Raw genomic sequence first — 25,071 nt, 5'->3', positions numbered from 1 at the left:
TTTAAATGAACCTCTTCTAGTTTGAATTGATTCATCTGTAGTTCCACTTGTGTCTTTATTTACACATACCTGAACAGTCATTATTTTGTTCAGAACTAGAACTTTTCTCATGCAGGTTGGGAAATTCTGACAAATTATCCACCCACTTCAATTAAAGAATCTCAAACAAGCTCAAACGATACACAAGATGATTGGGAAATCACCTAGATAAGAGAGGTTGCAGCACTTCTACCAAATCACCTTTCCCAACACGCTTCATTACTGGGTAAAATTTTGATTTGCTAAAAGGAATTCTCTAGATCGTCAGGAAACAGCTAGACAAGACAATCATGCAATATTAGAGTGCTTATTGGTCTTTCTGATCCCATGCATCATTCATATATTCCTCCCCAGAATCAGGAAACTAGGCATTTGAGTACAATCTACAAAGTCCACACTTAAACTGGACCTCTGAAGGAAGACCAAGCCAGTAAGTCAACTAAGACTACGGTTAATACAATGAGCAGGAGCTCAAATTCAGACAAACTAAGCCAGCACAGTTGGTGCCCACCTTTTATATGGAAGTCAGAGATGTACCTTATGGCTGAAGAGAGTACAAAAGAACCCAAAAATCATTGTCAACTCCCACTTCTTTAGACCTAGGCCACTTTCATGCACTGGCCTACAGGCCACCTGCCACGGCTTACTCTTTATTTATTTTAAGAAACAAATGCAGGATTCATTAGACCAGAAAAAGAGCACGCAAAAAGCTCATTGTTACAAAGACACTCCCTGCTGCTTAGAGATATGGATTCTGGTCCCTATATATGTTAGGAGACCCAAAATTCATTTGTGGACACAGCCCTTTGTTTCTTTGTACTGTTGTTTTGACAGTTGTTTCTTTGTACTGTTGTTTTTGATACCTTCTCCTCACATAAATTCTCTGAGGGCAAAAATTTCCAAATAACCAAGTTGTAAAAGACTGACAATAAAAAGAACAAAAAACAATAGTCCAAACAGGAGAAAGGTATGCATGAGTTATTTCATTCACCTCTGCATGTCCAGGTTCATCTGACAGATAGGAACTTATTTAAAAATAAGCATACTAGTTTTAAAATACACCTAGGAATACTAAGCCCCTACCTCTTCTAGTCCAAGTTGCTCCATAGAGTCACAATAAACTTCACTGTCTGAATCACTGGTTAAGTGCTGAGTTGCTGAGACCTCTTCAGTATTCTCTTCATTTGCACCTGTACGGAAAGGAGAGATGCACAAATGCTTTTTAAATGTGAGCCAATCCTGGCAAAAAGTAAAGCAATGAGTTAAAATGCCTAGGTGAGCTTCAACTCATGCCCCTTTTATCTATGATTGTCATGCTGAAGTTAGATTCTGAATAAAGAGGTTATATTAATATAGGAATTATACAAAACTTTTACTAATGGGAAAACTATACCTCATATTGGCATTTCTGTATTATAAATTGATAATTTTAATTTCACCTTGTTCATTCCACTCTCCTTCCTAAGTTCAGTATAAAGCAGTTTTCCCTGAAGTTATCTGTTAATTTTAAAATTATATATTTAGACATCAGTTTCAACAAACTGGCATTTATAATATGTTCAACCTTTGAGAAAGACAAGTAAGATATTGGTGATTTTCATTTCACTATGAATTAGCTTTCGAAGGCAAATAGTATTTGCATAGGTAGTATAATGATTTTAAAAGAAAACAATTGTATTTCTGTGGTTTTGGGCCTCTCTGTCTCTGAATCCACCTCTCTGCAGGAGATCCTAAAAGAAAGCCTTATTTTAAACTGGTATTAAATTTGATTTTTTTTGGAGTATTCTTTCTTCAGGTTTCTACAACTGAAAGACAGCATTGCTAGTCTCTGAATCCCAGGATTAAGCTTTCAAGAAAAGAAATATTTTCCAAGAAAAACGTGCAAATGAAAATACGGTCTTGCAAGGACAATACCTTGGTGAGCACTGTTATTAGCTATTTCTAGGCGTGGCTCCGTTTTCTTTATTTCTTCGTCCGGGTTCAAGCCATTCAGGGCAGATTTAGTCTGGATGCCATTCTGCATATCTGGGATAAAGCTGTCCTTGTAACAGCCATTAGTAACAATACTTTCCAAATCCTTAGCAGGTGCTGATTCTGGTTTCACATTCTTATAGTCTGTAAAGGAAAAAGAAAACCTTGCAAACAGAAAGCTACGCACCTAATAGCTCAAAACATGTTTCTTCAAGTAGCTAACTTTCTAGTGGACTGTAAGTATAATGTATCTGCACAACAAAATATATCAATGCTCCTAGATTCACATTCACAGGGACTGTTCTGTTCTTGTAAAAAGTGTAAATATAAAATTTAATTTGCATAAAAAGCAGATGATATTTAAAACATACGTAAGCAAATCCAAAGTAGGTCTCTGATAAACTAAGTAATTATCCTAACATCCTTGGAGGAAAAAATCTGTATAGAGTTCTAAATATGTAATTTCATTTGGTTTTCACTAGATGCTGGTATGGACTTGATGCTCTTATGGACACCCTAAACGAATCTCGCTGAAAGTTCTGTTTTATTTTCCCTGAAGAAAAAAAGTTATTTTCAATTCTACTGTTATAGCCCATGTAGCCATTCACAGCTCTTACAAACAGCACTGGCAATAAAAAACAAAACAATACAGGGTATAGACTTTTAGCTAGCCTACCTGGACAGGCTGGATCAATGGGCCGAGGCCAACTGTATGAGGTTCAACAAGGCCAAGTGCCGGGTCCTGCACTTTGGCCACAACAACCCCAGGCAACGCTACAGGCTTGGGGAAGAGTGGCTGGAAAGCTGCCCAGAGGAAAAGGACCTGGGGGTGCTGGTTGACAGCCGGCTGAACATGAGCCGGCAGTGTGCCCAGGTGGCCAAGAAGGCCAATGGCATCCTGGCCTGTATCAGAAATAGTGTGGCCAGCAGGAGCAGGGATCGTGCCCCTGTACTCGGCACTGGTGAGGCCACACCTCGAATCCTGTGTTCAGTTTTGGGCCCCCCACTACAAGAAGGACATTGAGGTGCTGGAGCGTGTCCAGAGGAGGGCAACGAAGCTGGTGAAGGGCCTGGAGCACAAGTCTTGTGAGGCGCGGCTGAGGGAACTGGGGTTGTTTAGTCTGGAGAAGAGGAGGCTGAGGGGAGACCTCATCGTGCTCTCCAACTACCTGAAAGGAGGTTGTAGCAAGGTGGGTGTTGGTCTCTTCTCCCAAGTAACTAGCGATAGGATGAGAGGAAATGGCCTCAAGTTGCACCAAGAGAGGTTTAGATTGGACATTAGGAAAAATTTCTTTACTGAAAGAGTGGTCAGGCCTTGGAACAGGCTGCCCAGGGAAGTGGTTGAGTCTCCATCCCTGGAAGTATTTAAAAGACGTGTAGATGAGGCCCTTAGGGACATGGTGTAGTGGGCATGGTGGTATCGGGTTGATGGTTGGACTCGATGATCTTAGAGGTCTTTTCCAACCTTAATGATTCTATGATTCTACCGATAGAACTTCCTAGCCAAGTCAAAAATTGTATGGTATAGCTCACAAATTTCTACTAGTTCTAAATCTTATAACCCAGGTTGAGACGCTGCCATTCTTCACACACGCATCCATGTGTATTTGCATCTAATTCTCCTGAAGAGGTACAGCATTCATGATCCTTTGGGATTTTCTGCCACTTAGGTGGCTAGGAATAACTTTGGAAGAGACAGTGGTCCAAGTGAAGAAAACATACCCTTTCCATTTAGCTGCAGTTCTTTTTCCTCCTCTTCACGAAGCCCTTCTTCTTCTGATTCTGCTCCGCTATCGCTACTTTCAGCTTTTCCATTCACAGCCTTTATATTTGGAGTGGAATTCATGACATTACTAAGGTCTAAGAAAAAATTCAGAGAGGAAAAAAAGATATATTTTATAAGAAACAAATATAGAACCCCCCCACCCCCGCAAACTATTAATCATAGTTCTACAAAAGTATTTCCATATTAGAAGGTGTACCAAATAATGCCAGCTTTATTTCTGTAAGCTCTTCCTTAATTGGTTTAATGTTTCTCTTTTGTGGCTCACCACAGAATGCCTGATTACTGGTGAAGAGATTCTCAATGATTCCAAGGAAGCCTACTGGAAAGAGGCAGCAGGCCACTTTCACTACTGAGTCTCTGACCAAGACTATTACCCATATTTATGGTATAGCTGCAGTAACTGCAGCTGCAGATCAGTTTTCTCTAGGACTCATGTGGCCATGTTCTTCTAAACCCAGAAGTCAGCATTTTTACAGACGTTCCCTTTTGGGCTGAAATGCTTCAAAACTGCTCTCAATTCAAAGGCAAATTTTGAAACATTTTATTAAATTATGTGAGCAACAGGATTCTGCAGAAGGTAGATACAATATCCCATGCATCTTCTCCTGCAGCAATTTAAGCAGACGCAAAATGTGGTAAGAAGACTCGAGTTTATACAGATCTTTATCTAGCCAAGGGCATATGGAAATAAATTCTCTGATTTCAGTGAAAAAGATGATGAAATAAATGCACTGAGCATTTGTTTGCATGTCTAATTACATAAATATTTAAAAAAATAAATCTTGAAATAGACAAAGTAACTGCTAAATCCTTGTTTTCCACATCTTTGATCACTCCAAGAATCACAAACAATTTACTCTGAGTGTACAAAGAATTGCAAGTAAAGATCCTTTAAAAATATGGAGATTTTAAGGGACAATTCTACCACCTCCTGTAAAAAAAATACAGTTAAAAACATCCTAATGATCATTTAAGCTTCCTATGTTAGGACAGAGTGATTAAGATACAAAGAGGGGACAGTTTCTGCGAGGCACTCGCACAGTTTACATGTTGACTCCAAGGCTGAATCCTGTCTGTTTTAATTGTCACCACAGCATTCCATTTGCATAATTTCTACTTTCCCTCGTCAGAACCTTGAAAGATTAATTCTTATGTTTAGGCTTAACATTAAAAGCAAAATAATATCCAATTATACTGGAGTTGCCAAACCAGCTCCGCTACTTTCTTTGCTGCATGGTAATTTAGAGCTAAGGGTTTCTGTTTTAGACTTGTAATGAAGAACCTTCCCACATTCCTCTAGTTTCAAAGCTTATCCGTAGTGCTTTAAAAAAAAAAAAAAGGCAAAATAACTTAACTTCTTGCATAGAAATAATGAATATGTTAAATATCTTGTTCACCTTAGTTTTACTGCAAGGTAAGGTTTCTGTGGGCACCCTGCGTCAGTGTTTTGGATTGATTTAATCCAACTTTTATCTGAAGATTAAAAAAAATGCTTTTTTATTGTAAAAAGAGAACTGGAAAAGCTATTGTCTGTCTTGTAGATTACAAGAATATAAGGAATCACACGCTCATTTTCTCCTCACTGAAGAACACTTCTTATTTCCAAGGAAATTTTTTTCACAGAAGAAAAATCCCAACATATTTCCAGTTAATTTCTTGTAAACATGTTTCATTTATTGTGAAACCCAATTCTCACGATGTTTTTCTGAGAAGCAGCAGTTTGAGGAGGATAAGGTAGCAGTTAAGTCCTCACAGCATGAGCATTAAGCACAGACACAGCTCCCTTGGCATGGTAAGGCAAGCATCAAGCTTCCCTTTGAAACAAAAAGGGAGTGGGGGCACAATCATCTGTGTGTCCTACCCAGTCGTGGGAGTAAACAGGAAAGACAAGACTAGGAGGAACATTTAGCTGTGAAGGAAGGCGAATCAAAACTGTGAACCTCCTCGCCCTACCAAAGATATTGTAAAAAGCCCCAGCTATACCATGAGCTTTTTTCTTAAGATTTACTTTTTTTCTTTTTGAAGGGAAGGGAAGGTCTTTGAATATTTTCTCTTCACTTAATTTCAGCAAGGAGATTATTCATTTGGGGAAACTTCTAAGCGATACATCACATATATTTAAATAAAGAGGTGGAACTGAGAGAAAGTATCAACAGTAACAGATTTATGGTATCATGCCATGGGACACCTAAATAACTGAAATCCATCAGGATCATGTCTTCCACAAAATCATTCTCAGCAAAAGTGCTCCTGAAGACCATAAAGAGGCACTGCTTTGATGCCGACTCTGAAGAACACAGCATTGTACAGAGATTTGGCCACTTGAAATATCACGCTTAATTGTGTACTTTTCCTCAGAACCTTTACGCTGCTATGCTCATCAGGTCCATTCCCAATTGCTTTACCACACGATAAAATCACAGTTTGTTGCCGTCCTCCTTGTTACTCTCAGTATCTGCTAAGAAACCAGCAATGATGACTAATATTGGGGATGATAGGGCTAAAGACTAAACAGCCAACTAGTAGTGACTACAGTCCCTGTTGGTAGGTTAATGGCTACTTCCTGAGGAATGTCTCTTTTAATATGAATGATGAATAAGAGTCAAGCAACCTTTTAAAACCTTATTTGCTTTGTGCTAATCCCACCCATCCATCCACCTCTTTATTCTTTCTGTTTACACGCTTCAACTGCAGGCAAAATGTTAGTGGCTTTTTCTGTTGCCCTCGTTTAGATACTATAGAATCCCTCTTGGTTTATTATTTTCATCTCACTGCTTACAACACCAAACTGTGAGATTTGTGACAGTATTCTAAATCGAAGCTGTACTGCTCTGTAGCTGTACCAGGAGTTATATTCTACTGTAAAAGCCTGGAGTGTTTTTTTAAATACGATATAGTAAGAGCTGTGTAACAGTAACAACATGGAAACAGCAGGAAGAATTTAACAAAAGAAAATGGTGAGATGGAAAGGATGTGAAGAACAGACATACAGCCTCTCTACAAGCTTTCACTATTTATTTATTTTCTTGTATCAGCTCTATTAAGAGATTTCCTAAGAGCAATTTTAAATATATTTCTTTAAAGGCAGCACTACAATTCTTCTCCATGACCTGTATAACAGGGCCAAGTTTCGCAAAAATATGTATTTTATTTCTAACTTCTCACCTATTGTTACCTATATGGAAGCCAGGAGCCTAAATAAAAGGAAGACTGGGGAAAATGTGGGCCCTCTCTGGAAGGAAATGGGAGACCTGGTTACCCAGGATATGGCAAAGGCTGAGGTACTCAATGACTTTTTTTCCCTCAGTCTTCACCAGCCAGTGCTCAAGCCATACCACCCAAGTCACAAAAGGCAAAGGCAGGGACTGGGAGAATGAAGAGCCGCCCACTGCAGGAGAAGATCAGGTTCGAGACCATCCAAGGAACCTGAAGGTGCACAAGTCCATGGGACCTCATGAGATGCATCCGTGGGTCTTGAGGGAACTGGCAGATGAAGTTGCTAAGCCACTATCCATCATATTTGAGAACTCGTGGCAGTCCAGTGAAGTTCCCACTGACTGGAAAAGGGGAAGCGTAACCCCCACTTTTAAAAAGGGAAAAAAGGAAGACCCGGGGAACTACAGGCCAGTCAGTCTCACCACTGTGCCCGGCAAGATCATGGAGCAGATCCTCCTGGAAACTATGCTAAGGCACATGGAAAATAAGGAGGTGATTTGTGACAGCCGACATGGCTTCCCAAATCGTGCCTGACAAATTTAGTGGCCTTCTATGACAGGGTTACAGAGTTGGTGGATAGGAGCAATTGACGTCATCTACCCGGACTTGTGCAAAGCATTTGACCCTGCCCCACATGACATCCTTGTCTCTAAAATGGAGAGACATGGATTTGACAGATGGACCACTCAGTGGATAAGGAATTGGCTGGATGGTCTCACTCACAGAGTTGTGGTCAACAGCTCGATGTCCAAGTGGAGACCACTGACAAGTGGCATTCCTCAAGGGTCGGTATTGGGACCAGCGCCATTTAACATCTTCGTTGGTGACATGGACAGTGGGACTGAGTGCACCCTCAGCAAGTTTGCCAATGATCCCAAGCTGTGTGGTGCAGTTGACATGCTGGAGGGAAGGGATGCCATCCAGAGGGACCTTGACAGACTTGAGAGGTGGACCCGTGCGAACCTCACAGTTCAACAAGGCCAAGTGCAAGGTCCTGCACATGGGTTGGGGTAATCCCAAGCACAAACACAGGCTGGGTGGAGAATGGATTGAGAGCAACCCTGAGGAGAAGGACTTGGGGGGGTTAATGACAAGCTCAACGTGACCCAGCAATGTACGTTTGCAGCCCAGAAAGACAACCATATCCTGGGCTGCATCAAAAGAAGCGTGACCAGCAGCTTGAAGGAGGTGATTCTCCCCCTCTGCTCTGCTCTCGTGAGACCCCGCCTGGAGTACTGCATTCAACTCTGGGGCCCCCAACATAAGAAGGACATGGACCTGTTGGAGCAAGTCCAGAGGAGGGCCACGAAGATGATCAGAGGGGCTGGAGCACCTCTCCTATGAAGACAGACTGAGAGAGCCGGGGTTGTTCAGCCTGGAGAAGAGAAGGCTCTGGGGAGATCTTATAGCAGCCTCCCAGTATCTGAAGGAGGCCTACAAGAAAGCTGGAGAGGGACTGTTTACAAGGGCATGTAGTAATAGGACAAGGGGTAACAGATTTAAACTGAAAGAGGGTAGATTTAGATTAGATATAAGGAAGAAATTCTTCACTATGAGGGTGGTGAGACACTGGACCAAGTTGCCCAGAGAAGTTGTAGATGCCCCATCCCTGGAAGTGTTCAAGGCCAGGTTGGATGGGGCTTTCAGCAACCTGGTCTAGTGAAAGGTGTCCCTGACCATGGCAGGGTGGTTGGAACTAAGTGATCTTTAAGGTCCTTTCCAACCCAAACCATTCTATGAAATGCCCCTGTGGATCTGCCCCAGCTCGAGGATCCTTTTACAAAGAAAACCTAGCCTAGCAGGTTTTTCTCAAGTGTCTTGTGTTTTTGGTTTTCTGAACAGGCATGTAACTCTTATACAAAATCAACATGCACTGCTAGAGCTGTGCTAATGGTTGGCTCAGCATAACACAGTATCCTCACACAAGTCCTACAGCCTCTTTCATTCTTTGCAAATACCAGTGATCAGGAAACACTCTACAATAGTGGGTGAAACACATCATAAAACATTTAACTAGCTGTGTAGATCCTCATAATTTAATTATGGACTTCCGTAAAATACCATAACTTTACTATCTGCTCAATAGCAGCAAAATCTTAGCCACTAAAATATTATTTCCATGACCTACACTTATATCACCTTATATAGGGATCTCTTTGCACTCCTGCGTTGAAGTAGACTCGAGCTCTGTCATAATTTGAGTCGCAGAGAGAGACCTATACGCTGTACAAAATTGTTGATAATCAGGTAACTAGAATTCTTTTCTTGCCATCACAACCTGATGTTTCATGCTTGTTACTGATCCAAGTAGGTTCCCTGCTTCAATTCCAAGTTTATGCAACCACGTTCTGCCATTTCCAATACACTTAATTACACAAATCTCCACCTCCTTTTTGAAACTGATGTATCCCAATACTGCAAGGAGTTCACTGCAGTGAGTAATCGCAGTGAGAAAGGAGGAGTACATCCAAGCATCTGGGAGCAATAAGCTCTTCAGCTAGAAGATGATGAGTTTCTATACCCTCATTTCCTTCCCTTTTTTTTTAATATAGCACACTACAAAGAAAGTTTCCAGGGGCCCAGCCTGCTCTGTAACATCTGTTCTATAGTACTCAAACGAGCTGCTATCACAAATAAAAAGATTTTAGAAAGGTCTGTCAAAAATAGAGACAGAAAAAATATAAAATTCCTTACTTTAACTACCACTGTTTTATCACTTTTAATTTTAAGTGCATTAAGTGTAAGTTCTCTGAAAAATGTATTCCCTAAGCACACAGATCATGGCAGCCAGATCTTCCTCTACACAGTTTTTCTTTTTTGTTGTTTAGTCTTCCTAAACTTTACTAAAACAGAGAAAAAGAAGCCTCTCCTCCTCTTTATTTTTCTCTTAAAATACTCCAAAAGACTACAGCCTTGTTTTATCAGCATTCCTCTCTGCTCATCTGCTTTTCAAGCTGTTACACTCAAAGAGATGCCACTGTATTTCAAAAAACAATTTAATCAACAATACCCATGTCTTTATTTACCATTTATAAACATCAAAACAATAATTTGTGGATAAGAATGAACACAGACAATAGCAGCAGCTTAGACATTTATGTTAACTTGCAAGTATGGTATTTAGGATTACTGACTAGTCATCCTGGACCTTTACACTTTTCAATACCCAGAGTACAGGGCCACCAAGCACACGCAGGTCAGTTACATGGTGCATGTGCAGCGAGACCAATGGATCCAGGCTTTGCCAATTTAGTGTCAACACCTTAGCCAACGATCACACACAAGAATGAATACAAAGAATAGCTGCTTCTTAGATATTTATAGAAACTTGCAAGAATAGTAAGATCTTTCAGTATCCAGGATGTCCCCATGTCTGGTTCTACCTCCCTCTGGGATAATGAGCAGGACTTCCTAAGCTCCCTTCTGTGTGGAAGAGATACAGTCAACATTTGGAACTTTTACTTCATGTGGCAAGTAAAGAGGAGCATTACACTCTTGAGTTTTGTCCCAGAAAATAAAAACCATGAGCATAGTGAACTCAGAACCCCATAAAGAAAACTGAATTATGCTTGAAAGCAACAGAAAACCAAATTGCTGAGTCACCTATAGTCCAGAAACTCTGGTCTATAATATTGTAGCCTGAATCAAAAATTGTTTTGTCCTGTACAAGAAAAAAAAACAAACAGAAAATAACATTAAGATTATATTCTCCTGCTACCTACTCCAAGTCTACAAGTTGAACAGCCTTTTACAATGCCCATGTTAAACACAGCCTCACAGATAACACAGATGGCTTTTCCATACATCTTAGAGGCTATGATTAAAGTAATTATTTTTGCTATAACGAAGTTATGCATGACACCAGCCCATGCCCACTGGGCACTTTTCTGAAAGCAATCAAAATACAACTACCTACATCTGCTCTTCCCCAGCCTCCCATACCTCTGTCTACTACTTCTTTGTAGCTTGTCTTTGTAGAACAGAGGTGTGAGAAATCTGGATTTCAGTTTTCTCATTAAAAGATCTTAACTACAAGTGAGACCTCTAAAATATAAGACACCAACATTTTATAGCAAGTGGGTACATCTGCTAGATTCTCAAAACCTGAAGAGCTTTTGCAACTTATTTTCTCTTTTGCAGGGAACTGTTGTCTGGCTGGAGGAAAAAAATCCAGGTCCAAAGACCAATTATGCACAAAAACTGTTATGTTAACTCAATCCAGCATGAAACAGAATACAGACAGGCTTTTCTTTCCATGGAAGAGAGCTTCTCTTAGCTCCCTCCACTTTGAAAGAAACAATTTTTATTCTTACATTTTCATATTTGGATACTCCGCTGCTCACCCTGTGGTGATACATTCTCTACTACTCTGTATGAGAGAAGGTGTTGATATCCTCAGGCTTGAGCTATACTGATGCTCTGCCCTAATTTCCAACATTGTTAGACAACACTGGCATAAAACCATCAGTTTGAAGTTGAATCACAAAGTAGGCTCAGATTTGAACTGGAAAGCCTGAAACAGGTATATATTGCAACAGGACAAGCCACAGCTTGTTGAGACACTGATCCACATCTCATTGAGACTCTCCACTGACTTTGGCACTTGCTGGCCCGGCCCTTAACCCTATAATCCCACCCTGCAGCAAACGCTGCAGAGAATGTTCTAGATGCTATTAAGGTAAACTATTAAACTAGTGAGATATTAAGAAAAATATTTGTATAGTAAATTTCAGACTGGTCTCCCTGAATATAATTTGTAACCTCGATTATAGCTTTTAGCTTATCATTGGAAACTAGAAGAGGAGAAAAAGTTTAAAGGATGGAATTTTAAAAACCTCTCTCACCCACCAGCTCCTTCTGCCCCATGCTTGCCCTGCCTTAATGCACCTCTTAGCTGTGGTGCTGCCACCCATTCAACACATCCTACTAAAGCACAGCTATTTCAGGGATTTTAGTATTTTCCCCCTTCCTACAAAGCATTAAGAAGATTCACAGCCATTGAGTTCCTTAAAACGCCTAGTAAAGAAAAGAGGAAGCAGAAGGAAGGAAATCAGTTTAGCAAGTGTATTTGAAGTCAAACAGAAATGAAAAAGTGAGCTTATGCAGCAAACAGAGGGTGTTTCACAGAAGAGGCCCACACATAAGCAGGAAAAACGTGCCACCAAAATGCTCTATTACAAAGCAAAGATTTGAAAATAACATGAGAAGCTCTTTGAGAAAATAAAACTGTTTGAAAAGAGAAACTAATCATATGCAATCTACAGAAGCACAGTTGGAAAATATATTGCATTTTAAGAGCAAGTGTTTCTACCTGGAAAGTGGTAATTAAGCACAGACTCACTTTTTTCAAGTGCAATCCTCCCCTCCAAGCTTACCTATGTCGTGTACTAACTACTACCTTTGAAATTGAAGCGTTTACATGTATTTGCTTGTTCTCAGCGAGTATCATCTTTTAAACCTAGCTCCCATACCCAATGCAGGAAGACACTGAGCAAATTGGTAAACGGCCGAATCTGCCTGTGAGCCAGGCCAACTTCCGCCATTCACAGAAGCTGCTACTGAAGCAGTGCCCTGCGTGGGCTCCTAGCGCAAACTGCAATCAGCACTGCCCAAAGCCAGCATGTGCAGCAATATGAGTCATCTTGCTTCAATAGGTGCAGTTGCAATACAGCTGGGAGCAAAGTTTTCAGGAGAGAAACACTCATTAGGATGACAAAGTTTAGGAGCATTATAATGCTGAAACTTTCCACAGCCTCTGCAGTGCACAACTTGTCATTACTGGAGGCAACATTTAGTCTTCACAAAGGCTTACAAAGAGTACTACTACTCAGCATAAAGGCAAAGGGTCATCTTTACTTAGTAGGATTTTAAAACAGATTAAATGCCTTGCCACAAAGCATAAAGAGTAGGAAAATTCTACTGAAGAACTTGTGAACAATTTCCAGATACTTTGCTTAGTTGAGTTAACTTAGTACATGCCTGTAAGGTAGGGATTTTCTTGCCCCCCTTTGGATTTCTCACATTCAGAAAAAAGAAAACATCCACAAACATTCTTAAGGAAACATTCAGAAGGATGAGTTGGCTCTGAAACTCTCGATATTTTTCGCCCAGTATCAGATCAGTAGGGTGCCAATTCTAGACCACCTTTGGCTTCTTCAGGTATAACATAACGAGGAAGCTTGAATGCCCATTCTGAAAATTTCAAATTCACTGAGCAAAGGTATTTTGAAGCTTGCCTTTTTAGCATTGGCTTAGACATCAGATTTCTTGTGCATTTATTAGCAAGTGCAAAAAGTTAAAAGGTTGCTCTTCTAAAGCACCCCAGCACACCCCCACCTTACCTGATAGTCCTCCCTCTACTCTTCCAGCAGCTGCAAACAAAAGGGTCCTTCTGTAATACTGCAACAGTTACCTATTCTCTTCTGCAGCGCTATGACGGCTAAGATCCCACTTTCTTCTTTGATATCTAGTATTTTATGTACCTGAAAATAATTTGTCAATAATTTTCTCTGTAAAGAAGTACTTCAGTCAGTAGTCTCTTTCTGACAGGTATGAACTTCCTAGAGAACCTAAGCTTCTCACACAGCTGCAGGATGAACTTTCAAAACACTACCCAGGTTAGATCCTTTTGAAATACCCCTCAGATTTGCTCAGAATTCTCTATTTTCCTTTCTTTACCAACACATCCAAGTCTGGATATTTGTAACCCATGGATCCAGCAAGTTTGACCTAGTTGTCTAGTAGATGTTACAAGTCATTTTAATGCTGGCATGTCAGGCCTCAGTGTTCTTCATTAAGGAAAGCCACAAGCTCTATTGATTCACAAAGACAGTATTTGTATTTAACATTTTCAATGAAACCACAAGGAGTAGAAATTCAATTTTAAAAGGCTACAGTTTTCTCTTGAGGCAGGCCAATCTGCTAGAGATGATACACCAGCCATAGCTGATGTTGAGGCCAATCTGCTAGAGATGATACACCAACCATAGTCTGGAAGTTTACATCAGCTATCGCTTTGACTAATTCAAGAATACTGTCGATTTTGAGGAGGTGGCATGCCATTCTTAAACAATTAGACAATTACCTTCATACTGATTAAAATCTGACAGAAGAATGGAGGGCAAACTCAAAGCAGAATGGGCCAGAAGATGGTGGGAGTACAGTATGAAGTAAAAGACTCAAGAGAAGGGCCTCAGTTTCCAGAACATACCAATTGCCTGCCCATGAAAACCACCTTCCACAACAGAAGCTACAGAGAGTAGTGGCTTGGGGGCAGGGGAAGAAACAGGACTGGATCAACTAACACAATCAAAACATAACCATGTGTCAATTTTTAACAGTATTGTCACCAGTGTCTACACCATCTCAAACACAGACTTGGGCAGATTGGTTCTATTCTTTAGCATTTATCTGGAAGACTGAAGGTATTCATGCTTCCATACTTCTGTGAAATATTTTGAGACCTGTACTGTAAGTAATAATTATTATTTCCAGCTTCACTTTTAATTGGGAAAGTCATAACAGCACTGAAGAAAGGGTTTTAAAGTCTTAAATGCAATGGTAAAGTTGTAACATACAACTGACTTTGTGAAAATTCTGTCTTAATTCATTGTGACATAATTAGATGTTGCAGATTTAAACTCTATGAATGACAACATATCACCAGATTTATTGCAACACTGAAGAACAAGATAAAGCTGAAATTTGCTATTCTGTTTTACTTACACTGTCTTATGTTTAAGCTGCCTCTTTAAAAAACAAGTATGCTAGATTTGTTATTGAAACAGGTATGGTTTAACTTCCATGATTCTCTGTTTGCCTAGATAAGTCAATTTCTTTTTTAAGAAGTGGCTTTTGGCACTGTGCCAGAGACACCAAGTCCAAGTAAATCCTTATTACATGGATCACTGACCTGAATCTACTGATACTCTTACAGTCTTGCCCATCAATCCAGCTGACAGGCAAGCTCATTAAATCCCAGACATGAAGCATACACGATTTTAGTTGAGAAAAGTCACACAGCTTTCAAAATGGCCATTTAAAAACTTCTACCACTACCCCTCCTCAAAAACAATGAAAAACTATTTCTGTTTGTCTGAGACTTGATACCAAAACCAAAATCAAAACTATGCTCCTTTAAGGTAGGGGAAAAAAAAGCCACATGCAAAAGGCAACTTAACCAGCTGACTCCTACTTCTTAAACACATTAAACCAATTAATTTGTGCAATAGTTTGTTTTTTAAAAACTGTTTCAAGTTTTGCCCTGTTGCATTTCGATTTTTAACTGTAATTTTAAGCCAGATTTAAACAACTCTAAGGCTTATATTACAACCTTATAAACACATTACCTGTAACATAACTGTTATTATCAAAACATTCTCACAATGGTATTGCTAAATAAAAATCACCACACCGATTTTTATGCAGCTATGACACCACTAGGTTTGCCACTTGTCAGAGATTTAAAACATTTAAATAGATATCCCCTTCATGAACTTGAGCCTCAGAAAACTTAACTTGAAAGTTTCACAAACTCATCTTATATTTTGTATGTATTGAAGAAACCATGATTAAAAAAGCATTTTTTTTATTTTAGATCAGATCACAGAGCTGGATTACCAACTCTGCATGCAGTTTGATAATCTGCAGCTACATCAGGATGCAGCAGTACACATTAATTGTTCCTTTTATTAATGGAAAGGCAGAAACTATATTTGGTTGGGGGAGTTATTTGTTTGTTTTAAATACTCTCCTTTTTTTGGGAGGAGGCTTCCTTCAGCAGCTCAAAAAGCCTGTAGGCAAGGACTAAACATGCAGCTTCCTAGGTCTAACTTTGTTTTGTACCGCAAAAGCAAAATAAAACAAAATCCAGCCTAATGAGATGGCAAGCCCAGAAGTCACAAGCGTTAGCAGGTAGTTACTACAGCATCAAAACAATGGAAAAGATGAACTTACACATAATTTATTATTCCTACCTTCCAAATACTTAGAGACTTTCTCCATTCGAACTGCCATATGGTAAAGAGAATGAACAGAAAGATGCAACATTTAGCTTTAAAATCATTTACAGAAAACAAGCGCAAAAAAATCTGGAGTTGTGATTATTAGTAGTATAAAGGAAGTTATTTTTCCAAACCTGAGGTTAGGTCAGATCCTCTGTTCTTTTTATCTTCTACTATTTCATAGAACGGGCCTATTACTTGTAGTAATTCTTCAACTTTGTCCGTCATTGGCATACTCTCAAGAATCTGCACAAGTCCAAAATATGAAGCATCTTATGAAACAGCATTTCAATGATTCATTCATTTCAACTGATTCTAGAAACTGCTGGTCATTGTAAAACTCAGTAATATTTCACTATGTCACTTAATACATTATTCTGATTTTTTACTTTTTTTTTTTAATTGAAGGAAAACAACATAAAACTAATCTATCAAATGAGAATCTTAACTAGCTGTATTAACTTTTTTTTAGGTGAAAAGAAGATGGGAGAGCTAATGCATTTGCCAACTCTAAAGGACAGCCTCAGCACAGTATTAGTAGACCTTGGAATCCATTATTTCAACAATTTCAAACTAAACCAACTCAAAGTACAACAGGCTGCTGTTATCTGATGCAATTTATTTTATAGACAAGTCTTCCCACAGAGAAAATGAAACTGGAAGATTTTTTTTTCTTAGAGGATTCTTCGTATTTGTCAAACCCTGCCATCTTCAGTGGAATGTAAGGAGCAGATCACAAGTGTCCTGTTGGGTCCATCTAAACCCAAACAACAAAACGGACAGAATACAGCAAAACTGGGACAGTACAAAGACAGAGCAAACTAGAAGAAAAGCAAACTAAAAACAAGTTCTGTTCTTCAAGTCATTTGGAGCTCTTCCTTTGATAAAAATTTCTTCATTTTAAATTACAAAACCAAAACCTTTGATCATCTGATAGGAATGCAAAATCTTAAATCTAAAATAGATTAAACAGAAGAGATTTGATAATTGAATATTATTTTAAAAGCATACGATATTATTGTCCCATCCTAGTTTAAGTCCTTTCAGCCAAGCTTTTTGCCAATAGCTTTGTTGCTCTTTCATCCTCTACTTTTTTTATTAGTTTTTTAAAAGAGGCAATAGCTATAGGAAAAGACTCAGGCAGAAGCAAACTAACAGCTACAGTACACCTCCTCCTCCAGAAGAGCACCAAGAAAGCAACAGGTGGAGGTGCAAGTTGCCACAGAACATGCTGCTCAAGAGCACCAAGCACGTCACTAAGCAGTAGAAGCAAAAGCTACAGCATTACTTCACAAAGCAGGAGCTCCAGGCAGGCTAGCAGGTAACAAGTCAACACTTGCAAACCAATTAAGGATACCAAGAGACAACGATCCTATCAAACTGCAGTTTCATTGCCACTTCTCTGATCTATTCAGATTATATAATTCATTCCATATTTGTTAGAAATACTCAGTGCTCAGATACAAAGCTGGATATGAACCAGAGACAGGACAATTTTGTGATTTTTTTTTTTTTAATTCTTTTTTTTAACTTCAATAGCATTGAGAGAAACAAGAAACCTATTCTAGAATAACATTTGTATTTGCTATGTATTTACTTCTATAGTCTGCACTGTAAACTATTTCGTATGTGTATTTCTATAATGTCTGCATGTAACTGCTTTTCATCTGTTCTAAACAGACCTCAAAATACTCTCTGCAACTTGGAGCAATTCTTAGAATCTTACCGCACAGTTTCTGTTAAAAGTAAGAGTTTTGTAACTGCTAGTTTTTAGGTGAGCAAGAAAAGAGCAAATACTTCCACAAACAAAATCAACTGCTTACTTATATAGCCACTAGGCATAATATGCAATCTTAAAATTTGAAAGTGCAACGTATGTTATCATGTAGCCTGAATTACTGTTTTCTTTGAATGCCAGACAATTAATATATGAAGACTCTTGTTTTAAATTAGAAACACCATATAGTGTTAACATTTCTTCATGCTAAGATATCACTCATTTCTAATAAAAATTTCAGAAATGCTACTTGGAAGATTAATTAACCTTAAACAAAGTGCACCTGAGCTCAGATTCATCTTAGCTAAGACTAAGACATGTTTGGTCATCTCCCACCAGAACCTCAAAACCTCAGCCAGACACATTCCTCAACAGCTGCGATTTTCAAGGCTACCACGTAAAGGGAAAAAACCACCAAAAAAGTTTACAATAAAAGTATCTTGTGACAGGGTCATCTGATGCATGTATAGCCCAAACACAATGTGCAAATGCTAGGAACATGCCCCAGGGGTAGGGGGGGGAATATAGCAATCTTATACACCCTCAAACACAGTCCTGTGATAGTAGTATATAAGTGGTTTTTTGCCCCCTTAGACATGGATACCTATGCAGCAACAGCAGAATGCCCACAGTAACACCACAAGGATTAGTGCAGCATGTGCTGATAGAACAACCCAATGGATCCATTTGAAATGCACTTCCATTGACATTTCAAGCAGAATCAATCGGGTTGGAAAAGCTGAAGCTAGTATTTCAAATGCGAGAGCTGAAACAGCACCAAAGCAGGGTAAACAGATTGCCCAGTTTCAAAGCTGAGGGAGGCAAGAAGTAATTTGCTCTCCAATCCCTACATGTAATCTGTACAGAGGCAGAATATTTGTGCTTCATTAGGGTCAAGTAAGTAGACTTCCTCACAGGAGGATTACTAGGGGTTTTTTTAGAACAAACATTGCAGTTTCACTTAGTTTTCATGTCCTGACCAAACCAATTACTGTATTGAAAAAAAATAAGGTACTCTACTGAAGTGTTAACACATTTTGAATCCAAGATTTGAAATGAAACACTAAATCTTGTGGCACATATTCAAAAGGAATTATTAAAATTTAGTGGGATTTTTGACCAAATGAATAATATTTGGCCTTCTGTGTTTTCTGAAGTTGTTTATTTTTCATTTTAAAGCAGCTACAGTAATACCAGCAGGAACTAAGTTACCAAAATTTAGAGATACGAAAAAGAACAGTAGTGAGACTCCAGCTCCTTGCCTAGTAAAAGTTTTTGTTGTATCAATCATTAAACATGTTAAGAGTTCAATGTCAAGATAATGGCCTAGGAGAAAAGCAAGTGTATTCGGAGTAGAATTTACATTTTCTCTCCTTGATGCTAACCTCATTAGAATAATAGATTACAATTATACTTTTATCCGGATTGACAGTAAATAATCTTTAAACTGGAAAGGCCACCTAGAAGAGCTTCAGTGAAAAGACTGCAGTGAAAAGGGTTAGCTAATAAAAGACAACAAACTTTAATTCTGAATGTTTACTGCTTAATAATTACAACTGTTTACAAGTTACATCTATTCCAAAAAAGACAGACCAAATTAGTCAACTCTGTTTGACTGCAACTATAATATACAAGGAATATTTTCATGACAAGTACAGAAAATTCAGGTTCCTGAGTTCTTGAAAAAAATTCAAAGATGATTAAATTTACATATTTGACTATACTCATGTCTCCAGTCATGAGAGTGAGACTCTTGCTCCTGCAGGCCCTCTGGAGGGTTGTTTTTTCCTTTCCAAGATAAGGATCACTTACTCTCTCAACTCTGAGAACTGAGGCAGTTTGCAGCAAATCAGCTTTTCTTTTGTTGTACTTTAAGTTCCACTCTTTTCCCCACTGTCCCCTTTACCATGATTTCAATACTTCCACTTTCTTTAGCTGTCATTTAAGCTTCATATCAGCTAGAGAGCTCATGTTTCTCTGAAAAAAACCCAAATTCTATAGCTTTGGAATGAACTACTTAGTTTTCTTCTCCCCACGGGCCAAACAGCATAGTACTGAAATGTAACAGTTCACATAGGGAATAACTCATTTGGAGCTGTGACAGTAGGAGTCAGCAAGAACGTACTCATGTTCTCTAATTTATTTCTGGAATATTTGTTCTAGAAGATTCCTTCCATTCATTAGTAAACTTACCTTTTTCATTTCTTCAACATAGGCTATCATGGCTTCTTCTTTGGACATGTCTCCCAAGGCACTCCAAGCATCCCTAGGAAAGAAAGTCACATACATCTTCAGTATCTTCAGAGCCTGGATTTTTTCAGCCTGGCCTTAAGGAGATCAGTTATGTAATGCCCAAAGTTTCTCCAACACAAATAAAATGCAACAATAATTCACAACTTTTTTTTTTTTTTAAAAGCCCAAGTATATAATTTGCTAGGATAATCACATAGTGGTGCATCAACAAAGAAGCAACAAACTGAACAGCTTAGGGACTGAAGAGTTCCCCACTGACCAGCTATGATCTTGTACCTGGTAAGTTTTTAACAAGCCCAAATGAGAGACACACACATTTTCCTTTTGTTTATGTTGATTTTTTTTAAAAGACCCTCTACTGCAGAAAAAGAGCAGGCACAGACACTTCAGCCAGCACTTACAAACAGTTGTCAGCAAGTTAGAACAGGCTACAAGAAAAATCTGTCCTTTTTGAGTTTAGTAACCGGGGAAAGAGACATCAATCTAGTAGGCAAATAGTTTAATCATTGCCCCCAGTTACCACAGCAGCTACTTATGACCTAAAAAAATCTCCCCCTCTCCAACACAGAAAACTCCAATCAAATTTATCAGTATTCCACTAGGAATCTGTCAGAACACAAGACTGGAGTAAAACATTTCCTTACTCAGTCTTGCACTTGATTTCACACTGTCCCTTCCCTGTGCCAGAGTATTTGTCCCACTTACAGCAAAACCCCAAGGTTGGTGGCTCACATTTCAGCTACAACCAACCAGGTGGGTGGAAGCTTACTGCCCTAGTCATCTGCAAAGACACCCCCTTCACCCTGACTTGGGGAGACTGGGGAGGAAGGAAGGAGAGAAAAAAAACAACAAAAAAAAGTCAAAGGAATCATTTCACAGATCCCAAGAAGACCACAACCATAAAGACAGCAATAATACTTTTGTTCAGGACAAATCGTTATTAAAATATAATAAGCAAAGCATTCACATGGCTTTTCAACCAGATCTTAGCAATTTGGTGAATCAGAAGTCTTCCCAGCATAAGAAAAACACAGATAGTAGGAAGCCCTGCCACAGACAAACCAGAAAGATACATAAACCAGACCTCTCCCCAAAAGCTTGAAGCTGTATCAATGGCTGTCAATGAGCGCTTATTTACTTCATGCTCACATCATACATGAAAAATTGCGAAAGAAGAATTCCAGACACTCATCCACATCACTCATTCTGCAGAGCACCTACAATTTCATGCTACAACATGGGATAAACATTGCAGAGGTACCATGATGGTGCTTGCCCAAGAAAAACCTACCCACCTGCAGAACCTGAGGCAATGTTTTCACCTGCAACTCTGAGAAGTTATAAATTATTTGAGCTAGAAAGTTGGAACACAAGATAGAAGACAAATTCAAGCATCAAAGGTTGTGAATGTTCTTTTTTTAAGAGAGAAATAAACTCACTAAACTCTTTTTCCAGGTGCCACTCTTCTAAACATCTCCACTCCAAGCATAAAAAAAACAAAAACAAAACAACAACTCATGAAAAGTTACCATTTATATCTACCAATCGGATCCCAAAATCCAGGTCGTGGAATGTTACAGGGTCCTTGGGTTGCTTGCTTATAAAAGCTATAGAACTTGAGCATCATTTCATTCGTTGGCTGGAATGAACCTAGTGAAAGCATTTAAAAATACAATTACATTGTAATCAAGAATATTAATGAGTATTTTACAAGCTTAGTATTTGTGTGTTTGTTACAGCCTGATTGACAGCAGTACAATTTAAGTCAATGGAGAACATTTACTTCATCTACCATGAACCAGCACCACTGACAATATTTACTTTACAAACAGCAAGTTTCAGATTGAGTTTAAGGGACTACAACCTTTACCACTCCTAAGGTCAGACTCCACAATTAGAATAACAAGAGAGTAATAAGTAATATAAAGCAAGTATCCTTTCACTCAGTTCAGAGGGACAGCTTTAGCTCCCAGTAAACAAAGTATCTTGCAAGTCACTTTACTGTCACAAACAGTAACTTATTGAAAGACACCAGAACTTAAAAAAAAAGAAAAAAAGACCAAAAAAACCAACCAAACATAACAAACCCAAAACACAGCCTTCCGCAGTGTTTTTGTTTACTTTGGGTATTTCACAGCACTTTCAATAAGTTTCACTGTTTCTCCTAGTTTTGTTTTCTCTTCTTCCTTTGTGGAACACACTTTTGTAGAGGTAAGAAATGTAAATACAAAACTGTAACAGCTGGCAGGGAAGATTCATAACCAATCCATTAAATCAAATACTTTGAGGTTCGATTCTAGTCATTAGTAGAAGTTTACATTGACCTTTATCTTAGTACCTCAACAAACCCAGCTTTACTTACACCAGAATTAATGATGTATGTAATAACCAACTTTTTTTTATTTTTATTACTCTTATCAAAAACATACATTCCGATTTTTTTGCTTTTCCGTTCTGTTAACTCTTTCAGCAGACGGAACTCATGATACCAGCTCCGAAGCCGTCAAACCGACTTCAGGATTTCAGGGAGGCAGCGGCCCTTCCCCGGCGCTCCCGCACCGCGCCGCGGCGAGCTGACAGGCCCCCTCCTCCAGGCGCCTGACTGAGGAACTTCTCTCGTGGACTCGGCAGCCCCCGAACCGGCGTTTCTTCAGGAAAGGCGGGCGGCAGCACGAAGACCAAGCTTTCCAGGCGCTTCTCCAGCCGCCGCCTGCTGACGGGCGCCCGGCCCTAGGCGGCTGAGGGACGGCGGCCCTACTGCCCCGGCCTAAGCCACCCGGCGGGCCGCGCCACCGCCCCTGCCGGGGAGCGCTTGCCCCGGAGAAAGCGGCCGCCGGCAGGAGAGGGGCGTCGCCTCCCCCCGCCCTCCGGGCCCTGCCCACCTCGCAGGTGCCAGCCGGGCGGCCAGGCCCCGCGCCGATGCCACCGGTCTTCCCCCCAGGCCGCACTTACCATTTTTAGGCAGGCTCTGGATCACCTTCACGGCCGCTTCGAACCTAGTGGCGTGCACGGAGCCGGTCTCCGCCATGTCCCCGTCCCGTCCGTCCCCTCACCGCCCGCCACCTCCTGCTTGGCCGCCGGGCCGCGTCAAGCAGGGCGAGTTCAGTTCAGTCTCCCTCGTCGCGGCGCCTGCAGCCGACTGCACGGGAGAGGGGCTGAGAGGCGACGGGCCATACGCAGCCACCACCCCCCGGCGGCAGCGGGGCGGGGTGCCCGTCCCGGTCCCCCAGCCCTCCCCCTCCGGCCGGGCTGGGCACAACCCGCCCCAGCACCCGGACCAACCTCGCCCCGCAGACCGAGCGCGGCCCACAACACCTCCAGCCCAGCCAACGACCGACCCCTACCTCGGCCTCAGCTTCAGGCGCCCATGTTATGTCCCCACAGCAGCGCCCTTCCCCTCCCCTCGCACCGCCCCGAGGCCGACAGGGGCACGCCGGGAAACGGAGTCCGCCCCGCCGCGCCCCTCGGCCGCCCAGCGGCACGGCCGGGCCCCACACAGGTGTCTCCGCCGCCCGCCCCCCCTCAGCGCCTTCTCTTCCTCCCGCCGCCATCTCAGGCCGTTGCCTCTCCGGCAGCCCCTCGCAGCGGAAGGCGAAGGCTGCGCGGAGGCGGCCGGCTGGCCCCGGCGGCCAGACCGAGGCCGAGGAGAAGCCCCTGGGCCAGCCTGTCCCCAGGGGCCTCCCAGAGCCGCTCTGGGTGATGGCAGGTTCAATCTGGGGCCCGAGAACCCGTTGAAGCGCTGATCCCAGGGAGTGTCTCCCATGTGGACTGAGGAAACGGTTCTTGTTTTTTTTTTTTTCCTTGTTTGTTTTTCTCTGCTTTTTTCCTCTTCCTACCCTTTCTTTTGCCTGCTTGTATAACTACAATTACATGATAATGAACATTTCAAAACTGCTATATTCCACCCATTTTATGGACCTTGGTTATCTTCAGGAGATCCCCCACCACCCTAGCAGTCTGTTTTGCTGCTTCCTCCCCTCCTCACAGCCATCTTCCTACCCACACCTAGTTCTACATAATTCACCCAAATTACCACTGTAGCCACGTATTTTTGTAATAGCTTTAATGACTTCTATTTACATTAAAATTTAAGGCATGAGATTTTAAAAGCCTAGAACGTGGGGAGTAACTATTTCCATGGTATTTGGAGATGAGGGTGAACACCAGTACAGTACCACCAGCTAGCTCAGTAGCTAAATAAATGAATGGCCTTATTCAAAAGCGCTGCACATCCAGCACTCTACGAAGCCAAACAAAAGTATGCTCAACCAACTGCTTTTGTAGAAAGTGGAATAATTTACCCAGTGAGCAACAGGATGAATTAATAGCCCCTTTGAATAGAATCGAGTACAAAATCTTGGCATTCAAGTCAGTTCATTTATCTAGTAGACAATATATATTTTAAATTCCTCTGAAGGCAGTTGTGTGCTCGCAGTATATGCCCTCTGGTGGGAAAGCAAAGCTCCGGAGGGAGGGAATTAGAACAGATCAGCCCCTGCTCTGCTGAGCTAGTACATTCCACAAGGTCAGCAGCCAGCTGGCCAGGGGAGAGCTTTGCTGGAGAGAAGCTGACACTTTCAGGGGTGTTCAAATAGGATTCCCTGCATTGGGCAAACGATGAACCCGTGTTATGAATACCACTGCTCCACTCACGTGAATGTTACAGATGAATTTCTCTGAATTTTTCGTTTTGAGTGCTAGATTTCCAAAGTTCTTTGAGCTACATACTAAGACCTATCATCTTTTTTATCCATGAAGGTAGGAATGACAGAAGCTCAGATCAAAGGGAAGTGTTTGTTTGAAGATAAGTGGGTCTCTGTATAAATATGGATTCTTTGAGCATGCAAGGAGTTAATTGCAAAGAAGTAATAAAAAAATTAAGGGCCTTTTGTGAGGCCAGCTGATGTGTAAATTCTGTTTACCTGAGAAAATCTATAATGTCATTTGCCATTTTAATTGATTTAAGAGAAATGCAGTCTGCGTTTTTATAATGAATGTTCCCAGACTTTCACTGGAAGTAGGCTTTA

At 40.7% G+C, this 25,071-nt stretch overlaps 1 protein-coding gene across 9 annotated transcripts in view; it reads right to left on the bottom strand.

Moving 5' to 3' along the window:
* ACBD5 (acyl-CoA binding domain containing 5) overlaps positions 1-23,598 on the bottom strand; it is a 35,427-nt gene extending 11,829 nt beyond the window's left edge. For 2 of the 9 annotated variants that reach the window (XM_075143970.1, XM_075143974.1), the window contains exons 1-8: positions 23,389-23,477; positions 22,997-23,183; positions 21,574-21,694; positions 19,985-20,057; positions 16,149-16,260; positions 3,733-3,870; positions 1,954-2,154; positions 1,123-1,229 (exon numbers count right to left, since the gene is read on the bottom strand). In XM_075143970.1, coding sequence (XP_075000071.1) covers positions 1,123-1,229; positions 1,954-2,154; positions 3,733-3,870; positions 16,149-16,260; positions 19,985-20,057; positions 21,574-21,694; positions 22,997-23,072 — 828 coding nt within the window. In that variant the 5' untranslated portion in view covers positions 23,073-23,183; positions 23,389-23,477. Of the gene's footprint in view, positions 1-1,122; positions 1,230-1,953; positions 2,155-3,732; positions 3,871-15,987; positions 16,021-16,148; positions 16,261-19,984; positions 20,058-21,573; positions 21,695-22,996 lie in introns of all 9 variants that reach the window. The other 7 variants (XM_075143971.1, XM_075143975.1, XM_075143972.1 and 4 more) reach the window with 6 other exon arrangements.
* Positions 23,599-25,071: the final 1,473 nt, after the last annotated feature.

This window comes from Calonectris borealis, chromosome 2, assembly GCF_964195595.1.
Source record: "Calonectris borealis chromosome 2, bCalBor7.hap1.2, whole genome shotgun sequence".
NCBI classification, from domain to species: Eukaryota; Metazoa; Chordata; class Aves; order Procellariiformes; family Procellariidae; genus Calonectris; species Calonectris borealis.
This window is presented reverse-complemented; position numbering and strand designations above follow the sequence as displayed.